Source organism: Zootoca vivipara, chromosome 8 (genome assembly GCF_963506605.1).
Source record: "Zootoca vivipara chromosome 8, rZooViv1.1, whole genome shotgun sequence".
Classification (NCBI taxonomy): domain Eukaryota; kingdom Metazoa; phylum Chordata; class Lepidosauria; order Squamata; family Lacertidae; genus Zootoca; species Zootoca vivipara.
The window spans coordinates 40,817,043-40,838,973 of NC_083283.1; the positions used below are offsets into that span (position 1 = coordinate 40,817,043).

The 21,931-nt window shown below is 40.6% G+C and overlaps 1 protein-coding gene across 2 annotated transcripts in view; it reads left to right on the top strand.

The window, feature by feature from the left end:
* The window catches only part of NOL4 (nucleolar protein 4), a 128,133-nt gene that overhangs the window by 35,461 nt on the left and 70,741 nt on the right, over positions 1 to 21,931 (top strand). For both annotated transcript variants that reach the window (XM_060277847.1, XM_060277846.1), the window contains exons 2-5: positions 1,423 to 1,572; positions 9,179 to 9,290; positions 10,749 to 10,861; positions 14,915 to 15,047. In XM_060277847.1, the coding sequence (XP_060133830.1) occupies positions 1,423 to 1,572; positions 9,179 to 9,290; positions 10,749 to 10,861; positions 14,915 to 15,047 (508 nt within the window). The remainder of the gene's footprint in view (positions 1 to 1,422; positions 1,573 to 9,178; positions 9,291 to 10,748; positions 10,862 to 14,914; positions 15,048 to 21,931) is intronic.

Consider the following 21,931-nt stretch of genomic DNA (forward strand, 5'->3'; position numbering starts at 1 on the left):
AATGCAGAAAATGTCAGGGGAAACCCAGATGTATGGCAGCCTGTGTTGGCAGTGCAATTGTGTCTAAAAAGCTCAACAATTCTGGGCAAAACTGAAAAAAGCTCAACAAACGGTATTGATATCCATACCTCAATTATTTCCCTCAGCTATTCCTCACAACTTTCCCCCACCAGTCCCTCAGCCATCAAAATCCAAACTGCCTCCCTCTCACTGACAGTTAACTCCCAATTGACTGGAACATCCAACTAATCAGGGACAGGCCCAGAATTACAAAAGCCATCCTGGCTTCTGCTCTGATCCCAAAATGTCCTGGGAATATTTCCCCTGCTACCCATGCCACTGCCAAGCTTGGGGAGGAGGAGGAGCCTCTTTTTGGCCGCTGCTACCAGCCTCCTCCCTTGGGCAGCTCGTAGTGGCTGCTGGAAAGCAGGCAAGGAGGGGAGAGTGCTGCCACTGAGGCCCAGCCCCACATGATGTACCAGCTCTGAGGGGCAGGGAGAGGGCTGGGTTGTCCTGGGCTGGAAGAAAGGGGGAGCAGAACAGAGTACAAGGAGTCTTGATATTCTAAAAAATATATCATTGGTGTGTGTTTTTCTTTTTGTAAATCTACCAAAGGACAGTGGTGTGTGTGTGTGTGTGTGCGCGCGTGCTCACCCTTCTTCTGACAGGAAATCCTCTTCTGATAGGGGACAAAAAAAATGGAGGGGGATTGAGGAGGGTCAGTTGTGGGGGGGGGAGTGAGAAATGCCCCTATTTTCATCTGAGGAATGTTGGTGGGTATGAGACCACATAATGATTTATTATTATTTCAAATATAAATATATGTGCAGCATTTCTGCATACAAACGCTAGATGAAACTTTCTAACTCCTCTTCCTTGTGAGGATGTGGTTATACATAGGCATACTTTATATTTATTCTGGTCAGAAGTAAAGATGCAGCCTCTTTTCTTTAACTATATCTTTTCATAACCAGAATGATATTACAAATAGGGTACTGTTGTTTTTTACAAATTTGTGGCCAGACCTCAGTGTAACTGAAGCAATTATTTTTCCACTTAAGAATTAGTGAACATGTTTATAACACAGTTTTAAAAATGCTTTTTTGATTTTGCATCAACTTCCTGCAAGTTTGAAGTGCTTTAAATAACATGGAAATCGCCATCAGTGAAAAGCTAAGATAACCCAAATTATCCATTTTTGAAGGTTTTCCTCCCCACTTAGAATCTTATTCAGAGAATTCTTTATTTATTGTGCAATTATAATGTTGCTGTCATTGATTGAGCTGCTAAGTATTACTCTTGGATAGGGATCTTTAGATGTCAGTGCCAAGGGTCTTTATCTAATCAACTCTAAGTAACAGGATGTGTTTTCCTGGTAGTTTTATCTATTCATCTTGTGCTCCCTATCATTTCCCCCCCTAGGATGGAGTTGGCGTAGATGAGAAACTGTCTTTAAGACGGGTAGCTGTTGTTGAAGATTTCTTTGACATAATCTACTCCATGCATGTGGAAACGGGGCCCAATGGAGAACAAATCAGAAAACATGCAGGACAAAAAAGAACTTATAAAGCAGTAAGTAAACAACCTTACAAAACAAAAGCACTTGTGCAACTCTAATCTGTTATCAAGATTACCTTGCTAGAACTGTAATTTGTCTTTTACTCTTAGCAAACCATGTATTCCTAATAACATAGGTTTCTATTAAAACATTTTACAAAAGCTATACAGTAGATATGCTCTAATATCTCTGGCTACTTACCAATTTGTGTTGTTTGTGGACAAACACTGGTTCCCTCGGCCTGAAGTGAGATGAGCGCTGCAACCCAAAGTCACCTTCGACTGGACTTAGCCATCCAGGGGTCCTTTACCTACTTACCAATTTTAAGGGGAAATTATATAGGCTACATTATGTTATGTCCAAATAGTGAGTTACCTGACTTTGTTTCTGTGGTGGAAATTATGAGGACATACCAGGATCAAAGCAGAGTAAAAATCATTGGCTAAATATATTTCAGTATTGTTTCTTATATATTCTCATGTGTTCAGGAAGGCATTATATGTCATGTCTGTATAAGTGGTTGAGAAATAAATATATATGATGCTTATACAAACCTATGTGCTTACATCTAACTGATTCCTATGGGTTTTAAACTTTATTTTTATTGAAGTTTTTGAAACAAAAGTTATTTGTGGTAGCAGTTAACTAAGAATATATAAATAATATAGAGGAAAACAATATTAAGTTAAGATAATGGGGTTACATTTTCAGTGCATGGTTCTTTCATTTTCCAACTAGCAAAGGACCTGTTCAGAAGGTGTCCTGTGACCCTTTACTGAACTTCATTCCTGATGTTCTAGCTTTAATGGTTCAGCTTTCCTCATCCCAATAACAGTCTTTTTCTTGAACTCTCTTCTCCCTACCTACCTCACCCCCACACTCTGATGCCTCTGAATTATGCCTCTGAATTACATCACAATGGGGCTTTGTAGGCAAGGGTGAATAAAAAGGCTCTCCTTTGGCTGCTGTTGGCTTAAAAGCTGTCTAGAGTCTGACCAGCCTGAGGCCAAACAAGCTGACTGCTTAGGCAAAATACTAGGCTCTGAACATCAATCCTCCCCAATTCCCCATCATCAGCTGTCAAACAAACAAGGGAGAAACAGCAAACAGCAGCAGAACAATATGGCAGCAGTTGTGCTGGAGAGGAACAGGCAGGAATTAGTCAGAAGACCTGAATCCAGAAGAGCAGAGGGATACAGAGCCATGAAGCAAGGTAGAGAGTAGCCTTTTTTAATCTTACTGACCTGAACTGGAGCTCCCCAGTAATGATGTGCTGATCACCAGGTCTTGTGGAGACTTGTGGGTACATGGGACTTTTCAAGACCCAACGATCAGCTCATCAATGGTACTTGGGCATACCTGCCAAGTTCTGGCCTGAGAAATAAGGGACTGGACCGGAAGTAGCAGACCGGAAGTAGCGCTGCCGCCATTTTGGAACTGGGCGGAGCATGCTCAGAAGCGACTTTTGATAATGCTCTGCCCTGTTCAAAAATGGCCACCGCACCAGAAGTCACGCTGCAGCCATTTTGGAACTGGGCAAAGCAGCATCTGAGCATGCTCCGCCCAGTTCCAAAATGGCCGCCGCGCCAGAATAAACCGGGGGAAAACAAAAAAAATCCGTTTTTTCGGCTGGGGGCATCTGGAAAAACGGGGGTTTCCCGGGGAATACGGGAGACTTGGCAGCTATGTACTTGGGAAGCCCCACGCACTTCACAAGACCTGATGATGATTGAGTGCATAAGCCCCAAACATGCTCATGTAATGCCACACCATGATTTGGTTTCAATTGTGAACAAGCTCAGCATGAATTCTAGTTCTCCTATAAGTGTCACAAGGGAAACAGAGCAGTTGTTCCACATTATGTTGTACACACCTTCCCGCCCATGGATACCAATCTAGGTGCTGGCCTTTAGTCTCGGCCCCTCAGTACCTTATGATGTGATTCTGTGCTTACAACTATTTTTGCAAAATAGGGAAACTACTTGGGAGAGGAATCTATAGGTCACAAGAGTACAGTCACTTCAAATATATTACTCCTGTAGGGCAGTTTGCAGTCAAACAGATGATTCATAGTGGATGCCACTTGTAACAGGTAAGTAGTTGTATGCCATCATTCCTAGCATCTAGCAATTTACCTGCTCTATTCAACAGCATAGCTTTTCTGTTTGTGCAGCCAAAGTATGAGTAACTTGCTTTCTTTTTCACAATACCATCAAAAGCACTTTTGTAAAAATTGTATTTGACAGGTTCAGAATTGTTTCATGTGAAAACCCAGTTCTTAAGAAAACAAAAAAAAAAACTTCAGTTTTGTGGATACGGTCTTTTGCATAATCCTTAAAGATTATGCCTCATTTAATATCAATTTACATGCTTTATTCTGGTTACCTGCTAATTGCAGATTTTGAAATCTACTAGTATTACTAGTAAACTAGTAAACCTACTAGTAAATCTACTAGTAAACCTAGACATGAAATGAAAAGATGCCTGCTTCTTAGGAGAAAAGCAATGACAAACCTAGACAGCATCTTAAAAAGCAGAGACATCACCTTGCCGACAAAGGTCCGTATAGTTAAAGCTATGGTTTTCCCAGTAGTGATGTATGGAAGTGAGAGCTGGACCATAAAGAAGGCTGATCGCCAAAGAATTGATGCTTTTGAATTAAGGTGCTGGAGGAGACTCTTGAGAGTCCCATGGACTGCAAGAAGAAAATCAGCCCTGAGTGCTCACTGGAAGGACAGATCCTGAAACTGAGACTCCAGTACTCTGGCCACTTCATGAGGAGAGAAGACTCCCTGGAAAAGACCCTGGTGTTGGGAAAGATTGAGGGCACAAGGAGAAGGGGACGGCAGAGGATGAGGTGGTTGGACAGTGTTCTCGAAGCTACCAACATGAGTCTGACCGAACAACATGAGTCTGACCAAACACCTTTTAATGACAGTTCTCTAAAGATTAGACAAAAAGAATTAGAAGGCTTAGCCATCCAAATGCATTTCCATGGGTCTTGCATGATTTCTGCCATAATATCATTTCCCCAATGCTGTAAATAAACCACTGTATATTTCAGCAATGAGTGAAGATTGTATACTGTATATGCTAAAAACCAAACATCTTGAGGGATGCATACCAGTATGAAGGGGTATAATCAGACTGGAGAGGATTTTGAAGACAGCAGTTAAAATGACATCGGAACTGAGAAGCATGGCACAAAAGAATAGAATAAAAAGAGTGCACATGCTTTAAACACACACTATAGAAGATAGACAAATACAAGTTTACTGAAAGCAGTGTGAGTGGTAGGACAATAAGCAATGGGTTCAAGTTGCAGCAGAGCAAATTTAAAGCAGCTATCAGGAGCTATTTGTCCAATTTTTATAATGGCTTGATAGTGGTTCAAGCTGCCCTGTGGAGCTATGGAATTTCTTTCCTCTTTTTTAGTTTTTTTGGTTGCTGAATCAAGTGAAAACATTTTCAACATGATTGTCCTTCATATGTACAACATACACACCTCTTTCAGAACACCATGAGAGATATAAACCCTCTTATTTTCTCCAGGTCAACAGTATTATAAATAAAATATTGTAGCAGCCTTGGTTATGGATAAGAAAAGGCTTAATTTGAAAGTATGTTAGTGGAGTCTACAATGCACCCAAATAAACCACTTGAAGCCAGTTGAGGACACAAAGGACATTGCTGTTCTTAGTACAGTTGTAAACTACAGAATGCATTCAGGGAAGCATCATGCTTTTCTTAGGAAAAGCACAACATGTCTTTATAGGCATCCACTTCCATGGCATGCTCCTGCAGTGGAATCCCTGTATGCTTAGAGAGGGCAGGAAGAGAGAGAGAGAGAGAGAGAGAGAGAGAGAGAGAGAGAGAGAGAGAGAGAGAGAGAGAGAGAGAGAGAGAGAGAGAGAGAGATGGATGCAGGCATGACCTTGTCTCTGCTCCCATTTTCCTCCCACCACTCTTATTTGGTGACTAGCACTGCTAGCAAGACTCAACAAGCACATCTTGTACAACTGTACCTGCTGTGTTGAGTGTGGGTGGAGAGTTGAGAAATGTCACTTCAATTCTTCTTGTTACGTATCCATTGCAGAATGATCCAGGGTTTGTTAAGTTGGTTGAAACAAAGCAGGTTATGGCCAGACAGCACTGAAGACATACTCAAATTCCATTGGCTGCCTCTGTAGCAAGCGAATATGCTGTGCTATGGAGAGAGTAGTTAGTGAAGGATAGCAAAACAGCCTCTCTTTGTACCATTCTCAGAGAATCAGGTGTAATTGTTCTGCTATGAAGGCAAATTTAATGTGCATTTGTGAAATGTGAGATTACATTTCAATGAATTGGACAAGTATCAATTCAGAGACTTAGTTCTATTGTTTCCCATGCAAGATTGCCATCCTACTTGTGTGGACTGAGAACCCAACAGGAATGTTCCATTAAAATAAATGAAGCATTCTCTCCCAAAATCCAGACTGTTAATGAATCCAAAGGTATGCTCCATTAATTTCGGTGCAGCCAAATTCTGAAAAGTGCAGCTAAAGAATGTATAAGGGTTCTAATTATTTTCCATCTCTATTTTAAATATTCATTCATTTAGTCTTCCTGGCAGCAGCTTGGCAGCATCTAGTGTGATTGTTACTTGCTGCAAAGTGTGGAACTGGCAGAGTGAATGGTTGCATGACTTCTACCTGCCTTCCTTCTGTCTGAGTGCCACAGCATCAGGATGGCAATTGCTTGCTTGATGGGTGGCAGGGGCAGGGGGGTTCTCTGCTGGAGTGGGGTCCAACCATGGTGGATGGGTGCCTACCTGGCTGCTAACTCCCCATTGCTATGTCAACAGCAGCTTCAAGAATGGTGAATGAGATTGTCAATGTTGCTGGGTGATAAGTGACAGTCTCCAGTTTTGAACAGTGGAATATATAAAGAGAGGTTTGTGTAACACTCTTATTTTATGAGAAAAAGCATTCCCTCCAACGGGGCATTGTAAGGTACTTAAAAAGACACTGCATGAGTTTGCATAATATTTGCATAGTTTAAATTATATGTCTAGATGAAAATTTAGGCTGGCTTTCAGAAAGGAAAAAAAGGATAGAGATGAGGGAGAAATTTGACTCAGTTAATACTTAAAGCCAAGCCTACTTAATTCATACTTTCTGGAACAATATGGAAACTGAAACATAGCCTTTCTTTGAAATTCACATTTCCCTGAATTTTGCAATGCAGTTTTCTGATCAACTAATGTGTACAAAAATGAATATTCTAGGGTAAAATGTATATGTTATGCATTTATATGTATGTGTTAGCTAAAACAGCACACAAAAATGCATTACATTGGGCAAAGAGCTTTGCAAAAATGTGTATATCAGAAAAAATGCATAAAACAAGTCTATTACAAGAAATTCACACTAAAATGCAGATTAATTTTCATGAGGATATTATTATTATTTATATTATTATTGACAAACAAATGTGGAAATGTGGAGAATCCTAGATTGGAAAAATGAGAAACCAAGAGAATCTGAAATTGACATATTTGCCCATCGCTAGTCAAGCCCTACTTTGAGCTATGGTGTCCCAACATGACTTTCTGGTTCTGGTACACTGTACGTTTATTGAGCCCTCCACCCGAAACACAATTGACAAGAACTGCTGCTTTTGAATATATTAAAAATAAAATAAAGGCCTCTGGGAAAATTAAGATGATGGGTGGGATTTCAGTGGCAGTATGTTGTGACAAGCTCAGTTATAATGTTTTTTAAAGAATCATTTTAACCAGGGGTCAGCAAACTTTTTCAGCAGGGGGCCAGTCCACTGTCCCTCAGACCTTGTGGGGGGCCGGACTATAATTTGAAAAAAAAAATGAACGAATACCTATGCCCCACAAATAACCCAGAGATGCATTTTAAATAAAAGGACACATTCTACTCATGTAAAAACATGCTGATTCCTGGACTGTCCGTGGGCCGGATTTAGAAGGCAATTGGGCCACATCCAGCCCCCGGGCCTTAGTTTGGGGACCCCTGATTTTAACTATACATTTTAAAAGGAGGGAAAGGGCCAGGAGTTCTGGGGCCTGGCACAAAAGATGCAGGCCTGGGGCCCACTAGGTCATCCTCTAACAATGCCCCTGCCCTCCAGTATTTCACAGGTGAAAATCTATGCATCCTGTTCATACTCTATTCTCATACCAAAGATCACTTTGCAAGCCCCATACCTTCCCCCATTACACACTGTTAAAATCTGTACTTCACCTGCTATATTCTTTATCAAACTGTCCATCTCATTGCTTTAAAAGCCATGGTGGTGAGGGTTCCCTTGGTTAAAGAGTCAACTTACTTTGAACTGATTCTGCAACCATGGATGCCTATATAACCGAACAACACCATCCACTCACAAGATGAAAGTATTTGAAGGCTTGGAAGAACCCCAAATTTTCTTTAGGAAAATCTTTAGGAAAACAAAACTCTTAAGTAGCCCCATGAGGAATGAGCACAAATAATGCTGTTTATTGGGGTGCAAAAATGGTAGGAAGGGAGAATGGATTGGCTTATGCTAGAAGAAGGCATGACTGGCTGTAATTCTGAACAGGAGTACTCCACATGCCAATATTCTTTTGAAGATCCACACATGGGCTATAAAACATAATTGCCTGGCATTATGCTGTTAAAAGTTCAAAATATGCTGTGTAAAATCACACTGTGCATTGCATGATGGCACCTTAGTGTTCATACAAATCCATTTAAATGAATGTGTGCTAGAGACTCCCACACAGGAGTTTTAACTTTAGAGACTTGTACGTGTGTGTGTGTGTGTGTGTGTGTGTGTGTTCTTGTTCTGAACCCTGAAGAATGCTATCACTGGCAAATCATTTCCCCAAGATCTGAACAAGGGGCCCTAGCAGATTGGTGTTTTATTGCAGGTATATTCTGCCACATGTTCTTGCCCCAATAATAGTGCATCAGTGGTGGACTTGTTCTGCTTTATTAGTTATTAACTTCCCCAGGTACACTACATTATTTCTCTCTGGGGGGCTATAGCACAGAAAGTGGGACAAAATTAAAGGGGGACATTTGGGCTATTAAAAGTTACAGGATTTCAGCAGAAAGTTACTGGATATGCAATAAATGAAAAAAGAAGCAGTGTGACCAACCCCAAAAACCTTTACAGGTGCAGACAGTATTGAAAGTATATGGCACCCCGACCCCATAGCATCGTGACCACAGATCACCACGAATGCTAACTAAAGAGGACGTCTGGAAGAGTCCAAGGTATCCCCAGTGGTTTTCTAAGGGTAACTTCCAGAAAGCCCCCTATTAAATTGAAATAATTCAGCCAAAACTGAAGGCTTTGTCAACAGCCAGTTTATAAACATATCCTTATTTGATAAACAGACAGATTAAATTGCTGTTGTTGTTTTTTTTAAAAAAATTGTGTAGCGCATGCAATTATAATATGGAAGACAGGAGTGCCTGGCATGCTCTGGTCCATGGGGTCACGAAGAGCCGGACACGACTAAACAACTAAACAACAACACTTTTTAAAGAAATACAATGATGAGTTCTGTTAAATCGTGTTCAATCAACTTTTATGATGCCTATATTTTGCTATTCATTTCAGATTTCAGAGACCTATGCCTTTCTACCAAGAGAAGCGGTGACACGATTTCTAATGAGCTGCTCAGAGTGCCAGAAAAGAATGCATTTAAACCCAGATGGAGCAGATCACAAAGGTAACTTTAGTGTCAAATAGTGGGATGTAAAGTAATTTTATTCATAATGCCCATTTATATTTCCTTGGTTTAAATGAAGACCCATAAAACATTGTACACTAGAACGGTTCAACAAGTCATATTGTCTCATTCACTTAAGTCACAATATAGTAGTCTTCTGCATTCTCTCAAAGGATTATGCGTAATACAATGTTCCTGCTAAAAAGGTAATTTTACCTGAGGTAAACATTCTCCCCCCCTCTTCCTCTTTGTGTGTCCACTTTTGTGTGTCCAAGGAGGAGATAGTGGCATGAATAGTCACAATGTTTTGGATTTATAAACTCAAAATATTTATCTAAAAAGATGCCTTCTGTTAGGGTAACATGATGGAGCAGCTTAAAATACCAAAGATAATAGGGACTACAGGAATCTGAGATGCCAGCAAATGAAGATTGTATCACCCCTAATGTAAAGGCTCTCATGAATGTTGCTCTCATGAATGTGCTCTCATGAATGTTGATGCCCTCGGCAGGGTGACGATCAGACTAATGTAGTTTCTTACTCATTTTTATTTGCTGCTGTTCATTTAACAGGGGGATTGTTCCATTAATTGTTTATGTGACTTCATGGATTTTTGTGTGTGTGAAGCAACTTGTGGGGTGGTGGTGGTGTGTGTGTGGAATGTCCAGGAAGGCAAGTTAGAAATTATTTTAATAAACAAATAAATAAAGGTAAAAATGAGGGCTCATTTAAAGTACCAAGGAGCCCTATACTGAATGTATATTTTGAGACAAAGCACAATACCCCCTTTGTAGTCCTCTATATAAATAAATTATTATTATTATTATTATTATTATTATTATTATTATTATGCACACACAAACCTATACATAGTACTACTGCCATTAGAATTCCAACTAAAGTAAATATTTTAGAGTAATGAGGCGATTCCTCCTCAGGAGAAATTTTGAGGGAAGCCCAAAGAAATTTGATAAATGAGTAAATTTTCTCAGAAGCCTTTTCTCGTCCTTGAATGACACAGGAAGCATTCCTTGCCCCTATCCATTCCATCCAGTCTTTCCCCTTGCTGGACTTATTCGCTAGCACAGTTAGAATGCTAGTTAAATCAGGCTATTCTATTATTCTGGCACATAATATGGTGACCTTGCAGATGCTAAAGATATCTGGATTGACTTGTAACTGGATGAAATAATGCCTGAAAACCTTGTGCTTTGAGTGTCATCATGGAAGAAAGGGGGAATATGAATATAATAAGTAAATGCTAAAATCCACCAAAACATTGTCACATAGGACTTTTGCAGAAGACCCAGTTCACACATCATGGCAGCTGTAAAGCAGGGTTCCTTGATGAAACACACCCAGAGTAGAAAGTACTATATACCATTTATTTGTAATTATTTTGTTTATAGAAAACTCCATAACCATAAAAGCATACATAATCTATGTTTATTCTTACAGATAATGGGAAGCCCCCAACTTTGGTTACCAGCATGATTGATTACAACATGCCAATCACAATGGCCTACATGAAGCACATGAAGCTACAGTTATTAAATTCTCAGCAAGATGAGGTAAATATCTAAGACTAATTCACAGTAACAGTAGTGGTGGACTACGCTCATCTACGGTTACCTTATTACATTAGCAATTTGTTTAGTCTACTATTAAGAGTAATTTTTAAAGCTACAACTTCATTTGCTGTAATGACACAGGAGGAATGGAAAACATTCACTTAATCATAGGTTTGAAATCATACCTTGCTATTTATAGTTTATGATTCTACATAGAGTATGTGACATATTCAATCTTGAGAGCTGATCATATGGGGTTTTCTATGGTTTTGTCTCCCCATGTTCAAATAATGAGAGAGAAGGGGAAAGGTAGTTGGGAAGGACATTCTTCTGGATTGTTCACTCCCTTCTTGGGCTTGACTTGATCTGCTTTTTCTTAACAATACTCAAGTATGGAAGAGCTATTTTGATGGCTCATGTTAATGTTTATTCTTCAAATATTTTAGATGGCATATATTCAAGAGTTCAATTTCAAGGCAGAAGTGGGAGGTCAGGAAGGCAATTGTGGCCCTTTAGGACTCTCCATCTGATCCTTGGGATTCTCATCATGTCATCTGAACATGGGGCTTAGCTGTCTCCAGACAAACCATGACCTCTAGCCAAGATTTGTACAACTTTGGCATTTCTGGGAGAGCTAAACCACAAGCCCACGTTCAGATGACCAACTAGCCATACCATGACTTAACTCAACCCAGTGCAGCAGCAGAACGAGAATAGATACAAAGCAGCTGTGACCTCCTCGCCAAGCATACATATTTGTTCATTCATCTAAGTCATGGTTTGGCTTAATATTATATGTATAGTGAAACTGTAAAAGCTATTGCTGGAGGCAGTACTGAAGCCTGGGAAGGGTATGAGAGAGCATGTGCATTTAGGAGTTATTATCAACCAAGTCCATCAGAAATTTCTGTAGATGTCTTAAGAACTAGCATGCTTAGGTCTTGAACCTAGTTTGTTCAGTTCACATGGTTTGTTAGTGTGTATGTTAGTGTGCATGTGTTTAAATGATCCCTGCCAAATAAAGCACTTTAGCGCAGCTTCAAAAGTGAGCCGCTACTTAAATTTACAGCAAAACCCTTGAGTCTGGCCTTATGCAAGTGGGATTTCAGAATATGCTTAAAGCTAAGCATGCTTAATAGCTTTTCTGAGTAGGGGTTTTCTGAGTGGGATAAGCAGAAGACATTTAACGAAGAGTTGATCTGGTTATCTGGGAGAATTAAAGGAAAACTGATTTAGTATTTTTGCCTTTTCTCTGATTTACATTAAACCATCTGACAATTTAGTAGAATAATTAGATGGATAGGGTCACTTGCAGCTTGGACAGGGTCTCAAAGGTCATGTAAGATATTTGCAGTTATTAAGATCATATTGAATTATGTAATGTTTTCTGTTCGGTTTCATGTTTGCAAGCTAGTTGATGAAAGGCTTAAGCTGAAATCCTGTACCTGCTTACCTAAGAATAAGTCCCATTGAACTTAGTAAGACCAGTTTCAGTGTAGATGTGTCTAGTATTGTGCTACATGTGATAGAAAGGCAAAGTAGACTGGCATCTTCTACCATAATCCCACCACCATTCCTTCTATTTAATATGTTCAGGCTTTGAGTGCCATTGCTTATGTAGTTAAAATGGCACCTTTCACAGACAACAGGGAGGTATCAGCAGCTTCCCAGGATGTGGGAGAAGTGCAGAAGTAAACAAAAATATCTGAAGTAAAAACTTGAATGGGGAGATCTCAAGAATAGCTACAAAATACTGATGGTCAGAAACCTAGGTGGATTGATCCACACTGACTTTGCACTGTCTTGGTCCCCACTCCTCTCCATCCTGGAATGCACCAGCAACTCAGCCAGAGGGAGGTCAGGTGAGCAGCACAGGGCCAACCATACTGGCTAACCCTGCTCTATTTCCTTCCCTTCCTACCAGTAGCAGACAATGTGATGCCCTCCAGGTGCTGGACTCTAGGTCTCATTTAGCACCCTGTTGGCGACCCCTAGGGCAGACCACTGTGGAGGAGTGCTGACTAACTGGACCAGTAAACAGGAACTGAATAATAATAACAAGACTCCATACTGCTACTGTTAGCTGCAGGTCCTATTTATCAAGTCTACTGGCTTTGCTCCTGCATCCTATCATCATGGAACACATTTAACAACTGAATACTGCTGGTGGAAGAGGGGAATTTCAGAAAAATGTGACTCTGAGTAGAATACAGTTGACTGGACATCAGTAGCCAGTAGCTGTTTTATGTAAGAGCTTCTGACCTTACTCACTGTCTAGCAGGAGCAATCTATGCGAAGAGAAAAAAAGTCAACTCTTTAATTAAAGAGTTTTTATTTAAAGGTTTGAAGGGGCCTCTGGTAAATTTTGCTCTGGTAGGTTGCCTCCAATATTAGTGGATCTCCAGATATGGGCTTACCTGAAAACAGCTACAAGCCGCTTCCCTCTGTGAGTATAGTAGTGGCCGATGTAGGTGTCTTTTTCCATGGATGGAGTGATTGGGGGTGGAGCATGGCCACACCATTTTGTGACCCTTTCTCCTTTTTTTGCTCTTTAGATGTGGCAGCCATTACACCAGCCCCCAAAATAGTCATTTTGTGTCATGCCATGCCCCAATAGCAGCCATTCCCCCCTCCCAAATGTGCACAATGGCCCAGAAGGCCTTTGTGCGTACAGAGCCTATTAACAGCTCAGTGTAAATTAGGCTAATCTTTAGGCATTTTGTCCCCTTTGCCAGGTTGCAAACATATGTAATGGTGTAAAATACTGCTACTGATGAATGAGTTGGGCTTGATTCAGAAAGGACATACTTAAAATGAATAAATTTGTCTTGGTTCAAATTGGACTCAAAATTGTACCTTTGAATTGGGGGGCTCTGGGTTTGGCATGCTCCCAATAGTGTTATTGGAGATTGACAAGGTCTTCAGACCCTGGAGGAATATAACAAGGACTGCAGGCCTCCACAAGCTCCTGATGAGTCCCAATCCACTACCTTCCTTTCTTCCCCACCCACCACAATTTACTTGGTAGATGCAACAAAGGTATACTCTTGTGACCTTGATTGCAGGAATAGCATTGTTGGCTCCATGATCCCTGGAGTAACACCTTCCTGGGGTGTCTGGGTCCCTAGTAAGGAGTCATTCGCTTAAAGAAACTTTGGCCTCCAGGAATCTTGTTGAACATGTTTTTGGACACCAGTTTTCTTGTGCCCAGAACATTTCCCCGTGCTGCTGCAGAGCCTAATAAAGGCAGCGGCAGCAGCAACCCTTCTCCTCACTGTTGATACTGCCACAAAATAGGTTTCAGTGGGAAAGGGAAGAGGACTGCAGCAATGGACAGGGCTGGTGCCAGGAGCCAAGCCTTTACTAATTATGAGCAGAGCCCAACTTTTTTAGAAGTTTAAGCTCAGCTCATAATTAGCTTGGAAGTTCTTAACAAGGGAAATCTGGACTCCAAACTTTGCCGTTATGAATTTGGGGTGGGATAAGCATCTTGATAACCACATTAATTTTGGAAAAAACGTATTTCACATGGGGAAGCAGAATTCCTCTTGGAATCTCTCATAAACTGAAAAAGTGCAACATGTCATTACGCAGTGCAAAGAGAGTTGTTCAGTACAGAGACACTAAACCTTTACACTGTCGTGTTTCATATTATGAAATGGGGGGGAGCTGTGGTGAGGGTACCTCAGCTATCTGGAACTGTTCTATTTTGATAATCAGTGATTATCAATCATAGTATCTCAGTTACTTATAGAAATTCTGCTTCTCTTCACTCAAATTCCCATGCCCTTCTCTGCAGTAGCTGTAATCCTGAGTCTATTTACACTCATCAATTGGATTTAAGCACATGTAACTGGGCACAACAGTCAGTTAATTACTTTTGTATAGATCTTTTAGTTAAATAACAAAGAATCAAAGCATTTTAGGTTGTCAGTTCTAGGCTGAACAAAACCAAGTAATTGCTTGGTAAACCCTAATCTATATGAACACTGTGCCCGAAAATTATCTTGACATTTGTTAATATGCTTGTAATACAGAATTTTATATTTTCAGGATGAAAGCTCTATAGAAAGTGATGAATTTGATCTGAGTGACTCCACCAGGATGTCTGCTGTGAACTCTGACCTCAGTTCAAATCTTGAAGAAAGAATTCAAAGTCCGCAGAATCTCCAGGGCCAGCAAGATGGTAAGCTTACTTTTCGGCAAATAAAGCTCAGTTTTGTTGATCAGTTCCTTTTTTCTTTTGTTCATTGTCAATGATGTGGGGTATAGGGTAGTAAACAAAGCCATTTCTGCTACTTATTCATTATGATGCTTCTGATCTGTGCACATTTATTGTGTCTGTAGACAACTTTAAGTACTGTTTTGTGTCTAAATGATTTACATGGCTCACTTTTGTGCCACTTCCCAAAGATGCAAAAATATTCAGCCTTATATATAACATATGTTATGAAGAGACAATGGCATCTCCAAATGTGCACGCCTTTAGTTTCTTTCATAAAAGTAAACTGCCATTTATTTTTATGGGGAAATATGAAGTACTCACATGGAGACATTGCAGTACATGGAGGCAAAACAACCATACATAGAGGCACTAAATGTACATCAAGGAATCTGTGGTTTTCCAGATGTTGTTGAACTATAACACCTGTCAGCCCCAACTAGCATGGCCAATGATCAGGGGTGATGGGAGTGATGGTCCAACAAAATAATGAGGGCCACAGATTCCCATGAGTCTTCAAGGTTACTGAAAAATATACATCTCCCTTCTAAACACTAGCAAAAAATTTTAAAAAGCAGGACTTCATGAAAAAAAGCTTGTAGTAGCAGAGAAGTCAAACAGAGGACTTTCAGTCTTGCTTCTGACATAGAGTCTGCTTTAGTAGTGATGGTATCCACAATATACTTTATTAGTCTTTTTCGTGTAAAATTGAGGTTGGCATGGAGTGGATTAGGGTTCATTTTAAGTAAATGGAAGCAATTGTGGTTCCAAGTCTGTGATCTAAGGGAGATGAGTGTCCAATTGGAGGCAAGATCTTGTCCCCCCAGTACTAAAATATAGCAGTCCAGCGCCTGACTGCCATGCTGCTCTCGACTACATCTATTACCCTTTTGAACTTTATTTATCCTGCATCCTAGCAACATCCCCTATCAGAGATAGGCCAAGACCTGAGAACTACTGTATATGAATGAATGGGAAACTAGTATATGTGTGCCCCCTTCACCTGTAACACTGAATGTGTATGGAGGGAAACAAGTGAGGTCATTTGTGTTTCAGCTTCTCGGTAATGCAAAGAAAGCCCTACATGCAAACTGTTTTATGAATGTAGCATCCATGCAGAAATTCAGCTGAATACATGAAGGTTGGGAAGGATAACAGCATGTGCCACCCCACTCCCCAACTCAATGCACTTAATGCAGTGCATGGGAATGGCTATTATAAATGCAAGGATGCAGTGAAACCTTGTAATAAAGCCTAAGACTACTTCTCTAAGTATGAAGGTTTAAATTCTTTGCTGTTGTACAGAGAATAGCGTAACACAATTTGTTAAGACCAGTGTACAGATGCACTCCACTAAAATACTTCCTTCCATTTCCTAGTGTTCATTTAAAGCTGCCATCATTTTTTTTCAGTGTCATAGCTCTGTCAGTGCACCCTTCTATACTTCTGCCCCTCTAGGTGGCAGGCACACAATATGCCCACTTCAAGAATCTACTTAAATCTTTGACTATTCTCCCTTGTGGCTTCCTATCCTGCCCTAAACTAATTCATTCTGATAGAATTCTCTGTCACTTACTCACAAGCTGCATTCCAGCCTAGCAGCTGGGGCTCTGTTTCTCTTTTCTACCTTGGGGGAATTCCAGCTCACAATATTAGTGTGTTAGAGCCACTAGGGCTACCTGGAAGTAAAAGCTAAAAGCAGGTTCAGTAAAATTCCTTGTCTGAAAACAAAGTTCATTACTGTATTGTTTTTAAATGGAAAACAATTTAAATGGAAACAATTTAAATGGAAAACAATAGACTTGCCATGTAAGGGTTTTTTTTAAACAAAACAAAACAAAACACCTGTGCTTTGCGAGGACAATTCCCTATTCAAGGGTTCATTGCTGAAAATATAAGACTTTCTGAGAGGGTTAAGATTAAGAAGTGGGACCTAGCTGTGCTTGCAAGAATAAAAATTGTGCATCTCTTCCTAGTGATGTAGAGAGATTGTTTTTTGTTGACTCACCTGGTCTATGGCCTACTTCTGACTACTTGCTATGGCAGGCACAGCTTCTTAACTCCTCGGAACCCACAAAAGAGGTTGGGATGATTCTTAAATTCAGGGGATGGACAAAGGGCAGTAGCCCTGAGAATAACTAGAAGTAGAAAATTCAGTCAGAGGTTCCTATTGTTATCTGAATTTCAAAGAAAGCCATAAAATTGAAAAGTGATCATACTGGATTCCAGACCTTTCAGGAGAAATCCTAATGATATCAAAGTCACCAGTAGCATGAGACTGTGATGCACCTATGATTAGAACAGAATGGTAACATGAATCGCTCATTATAAAGAATCACTACTACCCCAAATCTAAACATACCTGTGTGCATGAAAATGCTATTACATGTATGAAAGCGTGTTTAAGGCTGGGTATATGCAGTTCCTAGATACCTAGTTTTAGGAAGTAATCCATTTGTAATAAACTAATGTGCCATATGAATTGTGATATAACAGTTTGATCAGCACAAAGCACCATTCTTACACAGCTTTGGGGGTTCTTATGCATCAGATAAAAACTCTTCTCCATTGAAATGAAGAAAACCTTCTCAAAACCTGAGATCTGCACAAGTGTTCTATACAAATTAGGTACATTTCAGATTTCCTATTATCTGCTGCAGTTGTATTTGTGACTGGTGGCGCTGTGGTTAAACCACTGAGCCTAGGGCTTGCTGATCAGAAGGTCGGCGGTTCGAATCCCTGTGACGGGGTGAGCTCCCGTTGCTTGGTCCCAGCTCCTGCCAACCTAGCAGTTCGAAAGCACATCAACATGCAAGTAGATAAATAGGAACCGCTACAGTGGGAAGGTAAACGGCGTTTCCATGTGCTGCTCTGGTTTGCCAGAAGCGGCTTTGTCATGCTGGCCACATGACCTGGAAGCTATACGCCGGCTCCCTCGGCCAATAATGCGAGATGAGCGCACAACCCCAGAGTCGGTCACGACTGGACCTAATGGTCAGGGGTCCCTTTACCTTTACCTTTAAGTAGTGCATGCACTAAAAATTGAACATGGGGGGAGGAATCTACCTAAATAACATGTCTTATGGTGACAACAAACTATGTTGTATGTCAGAATTTAAGATAGTTACTTAGGCTTTCTGCTGCTTCTGTTGCATTAAAATTTGCGGACCAGACAATCAAGTTTATGAAGTGCCTTGGCTAAAGTAAGCTGGCAGAATAATGTAGAGAACCTCCCTGCTTCTATTGTGCAGCACCAGCTCTGAAAATAAAAATACATTCTCTGCCTCCATGATTGTCAGTATGCCACCTTTCACAAGCACTGAATTCTTTTGTCCACAAAGAAAAAGAAATTGAACATTTACATCTGCATGTTTCAGAATAAGCCTTAGGGCTGAACTGAAAATTAATTGAAGTGTTATCTTTTTCATAGCAACATCACAAAAGTTTCTTCATACTGGGAGTAAATAATATCACTGTGTCGAAGAAAATTAATGCCTTTGTCACCTGTGAATAATTTAAGTGAAGCTGGCATATATCATTACTTCACTGACTTAAATTATATTCAGTTTCTTCAAAGAAATGAGTAGCGTCCATTGAGCTTTCTGAGGTGCAGTGTGAGTTTCACAAATTAATATCAACTGTAAAAGAAAACACTAAATAACTATCACCTACCAACACATTTGTAGCACATGTTGCAGACACTTTAACTATTTCTTTGTGGCTAATATAAGTGACAGTGGAATGATTGTTCAGCTGAAGACAGATAAAGTATTACTGATAAAGCAATAGATATTGAAGTCATCGGATAACCTGCAACATTTCTAGCTGGTGACAAAACACTAAGGATTGTCTGTAAGGAAGAGTGAATTGCTCTTTGAATCAGGTCAGTTGCCATAGCAGGAATAGATGCTTGTCCTTAGAGATAAGTAGGACTCCTGAGATGCAGTTTGCTATCCTCTGGCTTATAGTATATAGAAATTTCACTCCAACCTCAACAGAAAAGCTTATAGTATAAAGGAGATCTGCTGATACTTCCTTTCTTTTGAGGTTCCCAAATTCTTACACTGTGCTCACACATGTTCCTTCTTACATTTCTTCCCTTTTTACTTTTATGTCATTATTTCAAATTATTATTTAGTGAATTTAAATCCTGCCCTTTCTTCTGAAAGAGCCAAGGGTTGCATTCCCCAGCTCTTCCAAGTTTGCAAGGATGGTACTTTCAAGGCCAATAATAAGTAAGTTACAAACAAGTACTTTGACCTTAGCTGCCAAGTATCCCGTTTTTCGCGGGAAACCCCCGGATTTTAATCCGTTTCCTGCTGTTCTCCCGAATAGAGAAAAATCCCGGAAATCCCCCGGATTTCCTACCTGCCAGGGAGCCTCCATTTTGGGTGCCGCTCTTCCCATGTGTGGGCACTGGAAATTGGGCAGAGCGGCACCGAAAGTCGCTTCTACGCATGTCCGGCGGCCGTCACCAAGATGGCCATCGAGCATGCATAGAAGCGACTTTCGGTGCCGCTCTGCCCAATTTCCAGTGCCCACACATGGGAAGAGCGGCCCCGGAAGTTGCTTCTACGCAACTTCCAGTGCCGCGCCACTGCTGATCCTGCATTTTTCAGCGGGAGACTTGGCAGGTATGACTTTGACTGCCACTTGAAACGGCAAGTTGAAGTTCCTATTCACAAGAAAAATGTCCCTTGCAATCTCTAAACATAAAGTATAAGAAGCATTGCTTGGATGTTTTCACCTCTTTAACAAAGTACTGACTTCCCTAGAACAAAATCAGAAGTGGATCCCTCATCAGGGATACTGCATAAGCAGACTGGTAGAGTCAACCAAACAGGCAGCACCAGTTCGTTCTAGTATATCCTGGAACATATCCTAAGAGAAACAGACAGCAGAGTCAGATACTCTGGATAGGGATTTAATTCAGCCTGCGCCTAGCCTGTGGTGGGAAGTGAATTGCCAAAATGGGTATTGTGATAGATGGCATTATGTGACACCGCTCAGATATTCAGTTATCATGTTAATTTCAAACATTTTCATTTGTCTACACATTATCTTGCCTAGATCTGGAAATTTCTGTTCCTGGGCAGGCTTTGGTGCCCTTACTGTTACAGCTCCCTAGTTGCTAGTCTCTTATATTCTGCTCAGAGGTTATACAGCCAAGTGTACATAGCCTTGGGGCTCAGGGAACCTGCCCATTCACTCTCCATACAATCAGTATATGTGGGGGGGAATCAGATAGATAGAAATGCATGTGTCAAGATCCTAGTAGCTAATGAGTTTGGGACAAAAACTGAAGAGACCTGAGATCAAAGGTCTAGTTGATCATGAAGCTTGCGGACAGACCACTGAGAATTCACTTTCAGTCTAGCCTGCCCCACAGAGATTTTGTGATGCTGCAGTTGGCATGGAGAGCACTGCCCTTCCCTGCTGAGCTTCTTGAAGAAATGGCGGTGTTAAAGTACAATAAAATAAATAAATGTAGGGTAATTTTTAAGATGATCTTCTTGATATACCAATACCTAGATTGGCTGCTGCTCCAAGCAGTTTGAAAAGTCATTAAAAAAAATAAAACATACACAGAAAAAGCTAATAATCATACACTTTCTAAATGCACATGCTTGTTGATCCCTTTTCCAATTGGTTTGGGGAGTTTTTGGTGGGGAGGAGGGAGGTATGCTTGTTTATGTTTTCCTTTCCTCTGTAATTTGCTTTCAGTAAATGAAAATATTATTAGACATGAATTATGTATTTAGCAAATGCAATGCTGAGTTGTGACTGGTCCACCGTGATGAGGGAACAATCACATTTTCCACACAGCTATCCCAGATGCACAACTGTCACTTTCTATTACTCCTGCCCTGAACAATTGAATGTGGCTTATCATGACAATAATTGCTTCAAAATTGTTTGTCATGTTTGACTTGTTAGCAACAATCTACCAACGGTTGGTTACAATCAACTTCTTCGTTATTACTGCATAATTACATAAGTGAATATTTTAACCAACAATACCCCAGAATGTAAACAACAAAGAAATATTTTTGACACTTCAGTGCAATCACTTTCCTCTTTTTACATTGTTGTTGTTGTTGTTGTTTAGTCATTTAGTCGTGTCCGACTCTTCGTGACCCCTTGGACCAGAGCATGCCAGGGACTCCAGTATTCCACTGCCTCCCGCAGTTTGGTCAAACTCATGTTGGTAGCTTCAAGAACACTGTCCAACCATCTCGTCCTCTGCCGTGCCCTTCTCCTTGTGCCCTCAATCTTTCCTAACATCAGGGTCTTTTTCAGGGAGTCTTATCTTCTCATGAGGTGGCCAAAGTATTGGAGCCTCAGCTTCACGATCTGTCCTTCCAGTGAGCACTCAGGGCTGATTTACTTCAGAATGGATAGGTTTTATCTTCTTGCAGTCCATGGGACTCTGAAGAGTCTCCGCCAGCACCATAATTAAAAAACATCAATTCTTCAGCAATCAGCCTTCATTATGGTCATGCTCTCACTTCCATACATCACTACTGGGAAAACTATAGCTTTAACTATACGGACCTTTGTTGGCAAGGTGATGTCTCTGCTTTTTAAGATGCTGTCTAGGTTTGTCGTTGCTTTTCTCCCAAGAAGCAGGAGTCTTTTAATTTCGTGACTGCTGTCACCATCTGCAGTGATCATGGAACCCAAGAAAGTAAAATCTCTCACTGCCTCCATTTCTTCCCCTTCTATTTTCCAGGAGGTGATGGGACCAGTGGCCATGATCTTGGTTTTTTTGATGTTGAGCTTCAGACCATATTTTGCGCTCTCCTCTTTCACCCTCATTAAAAGGTTCTTTATTCCTCCTCTCTCTC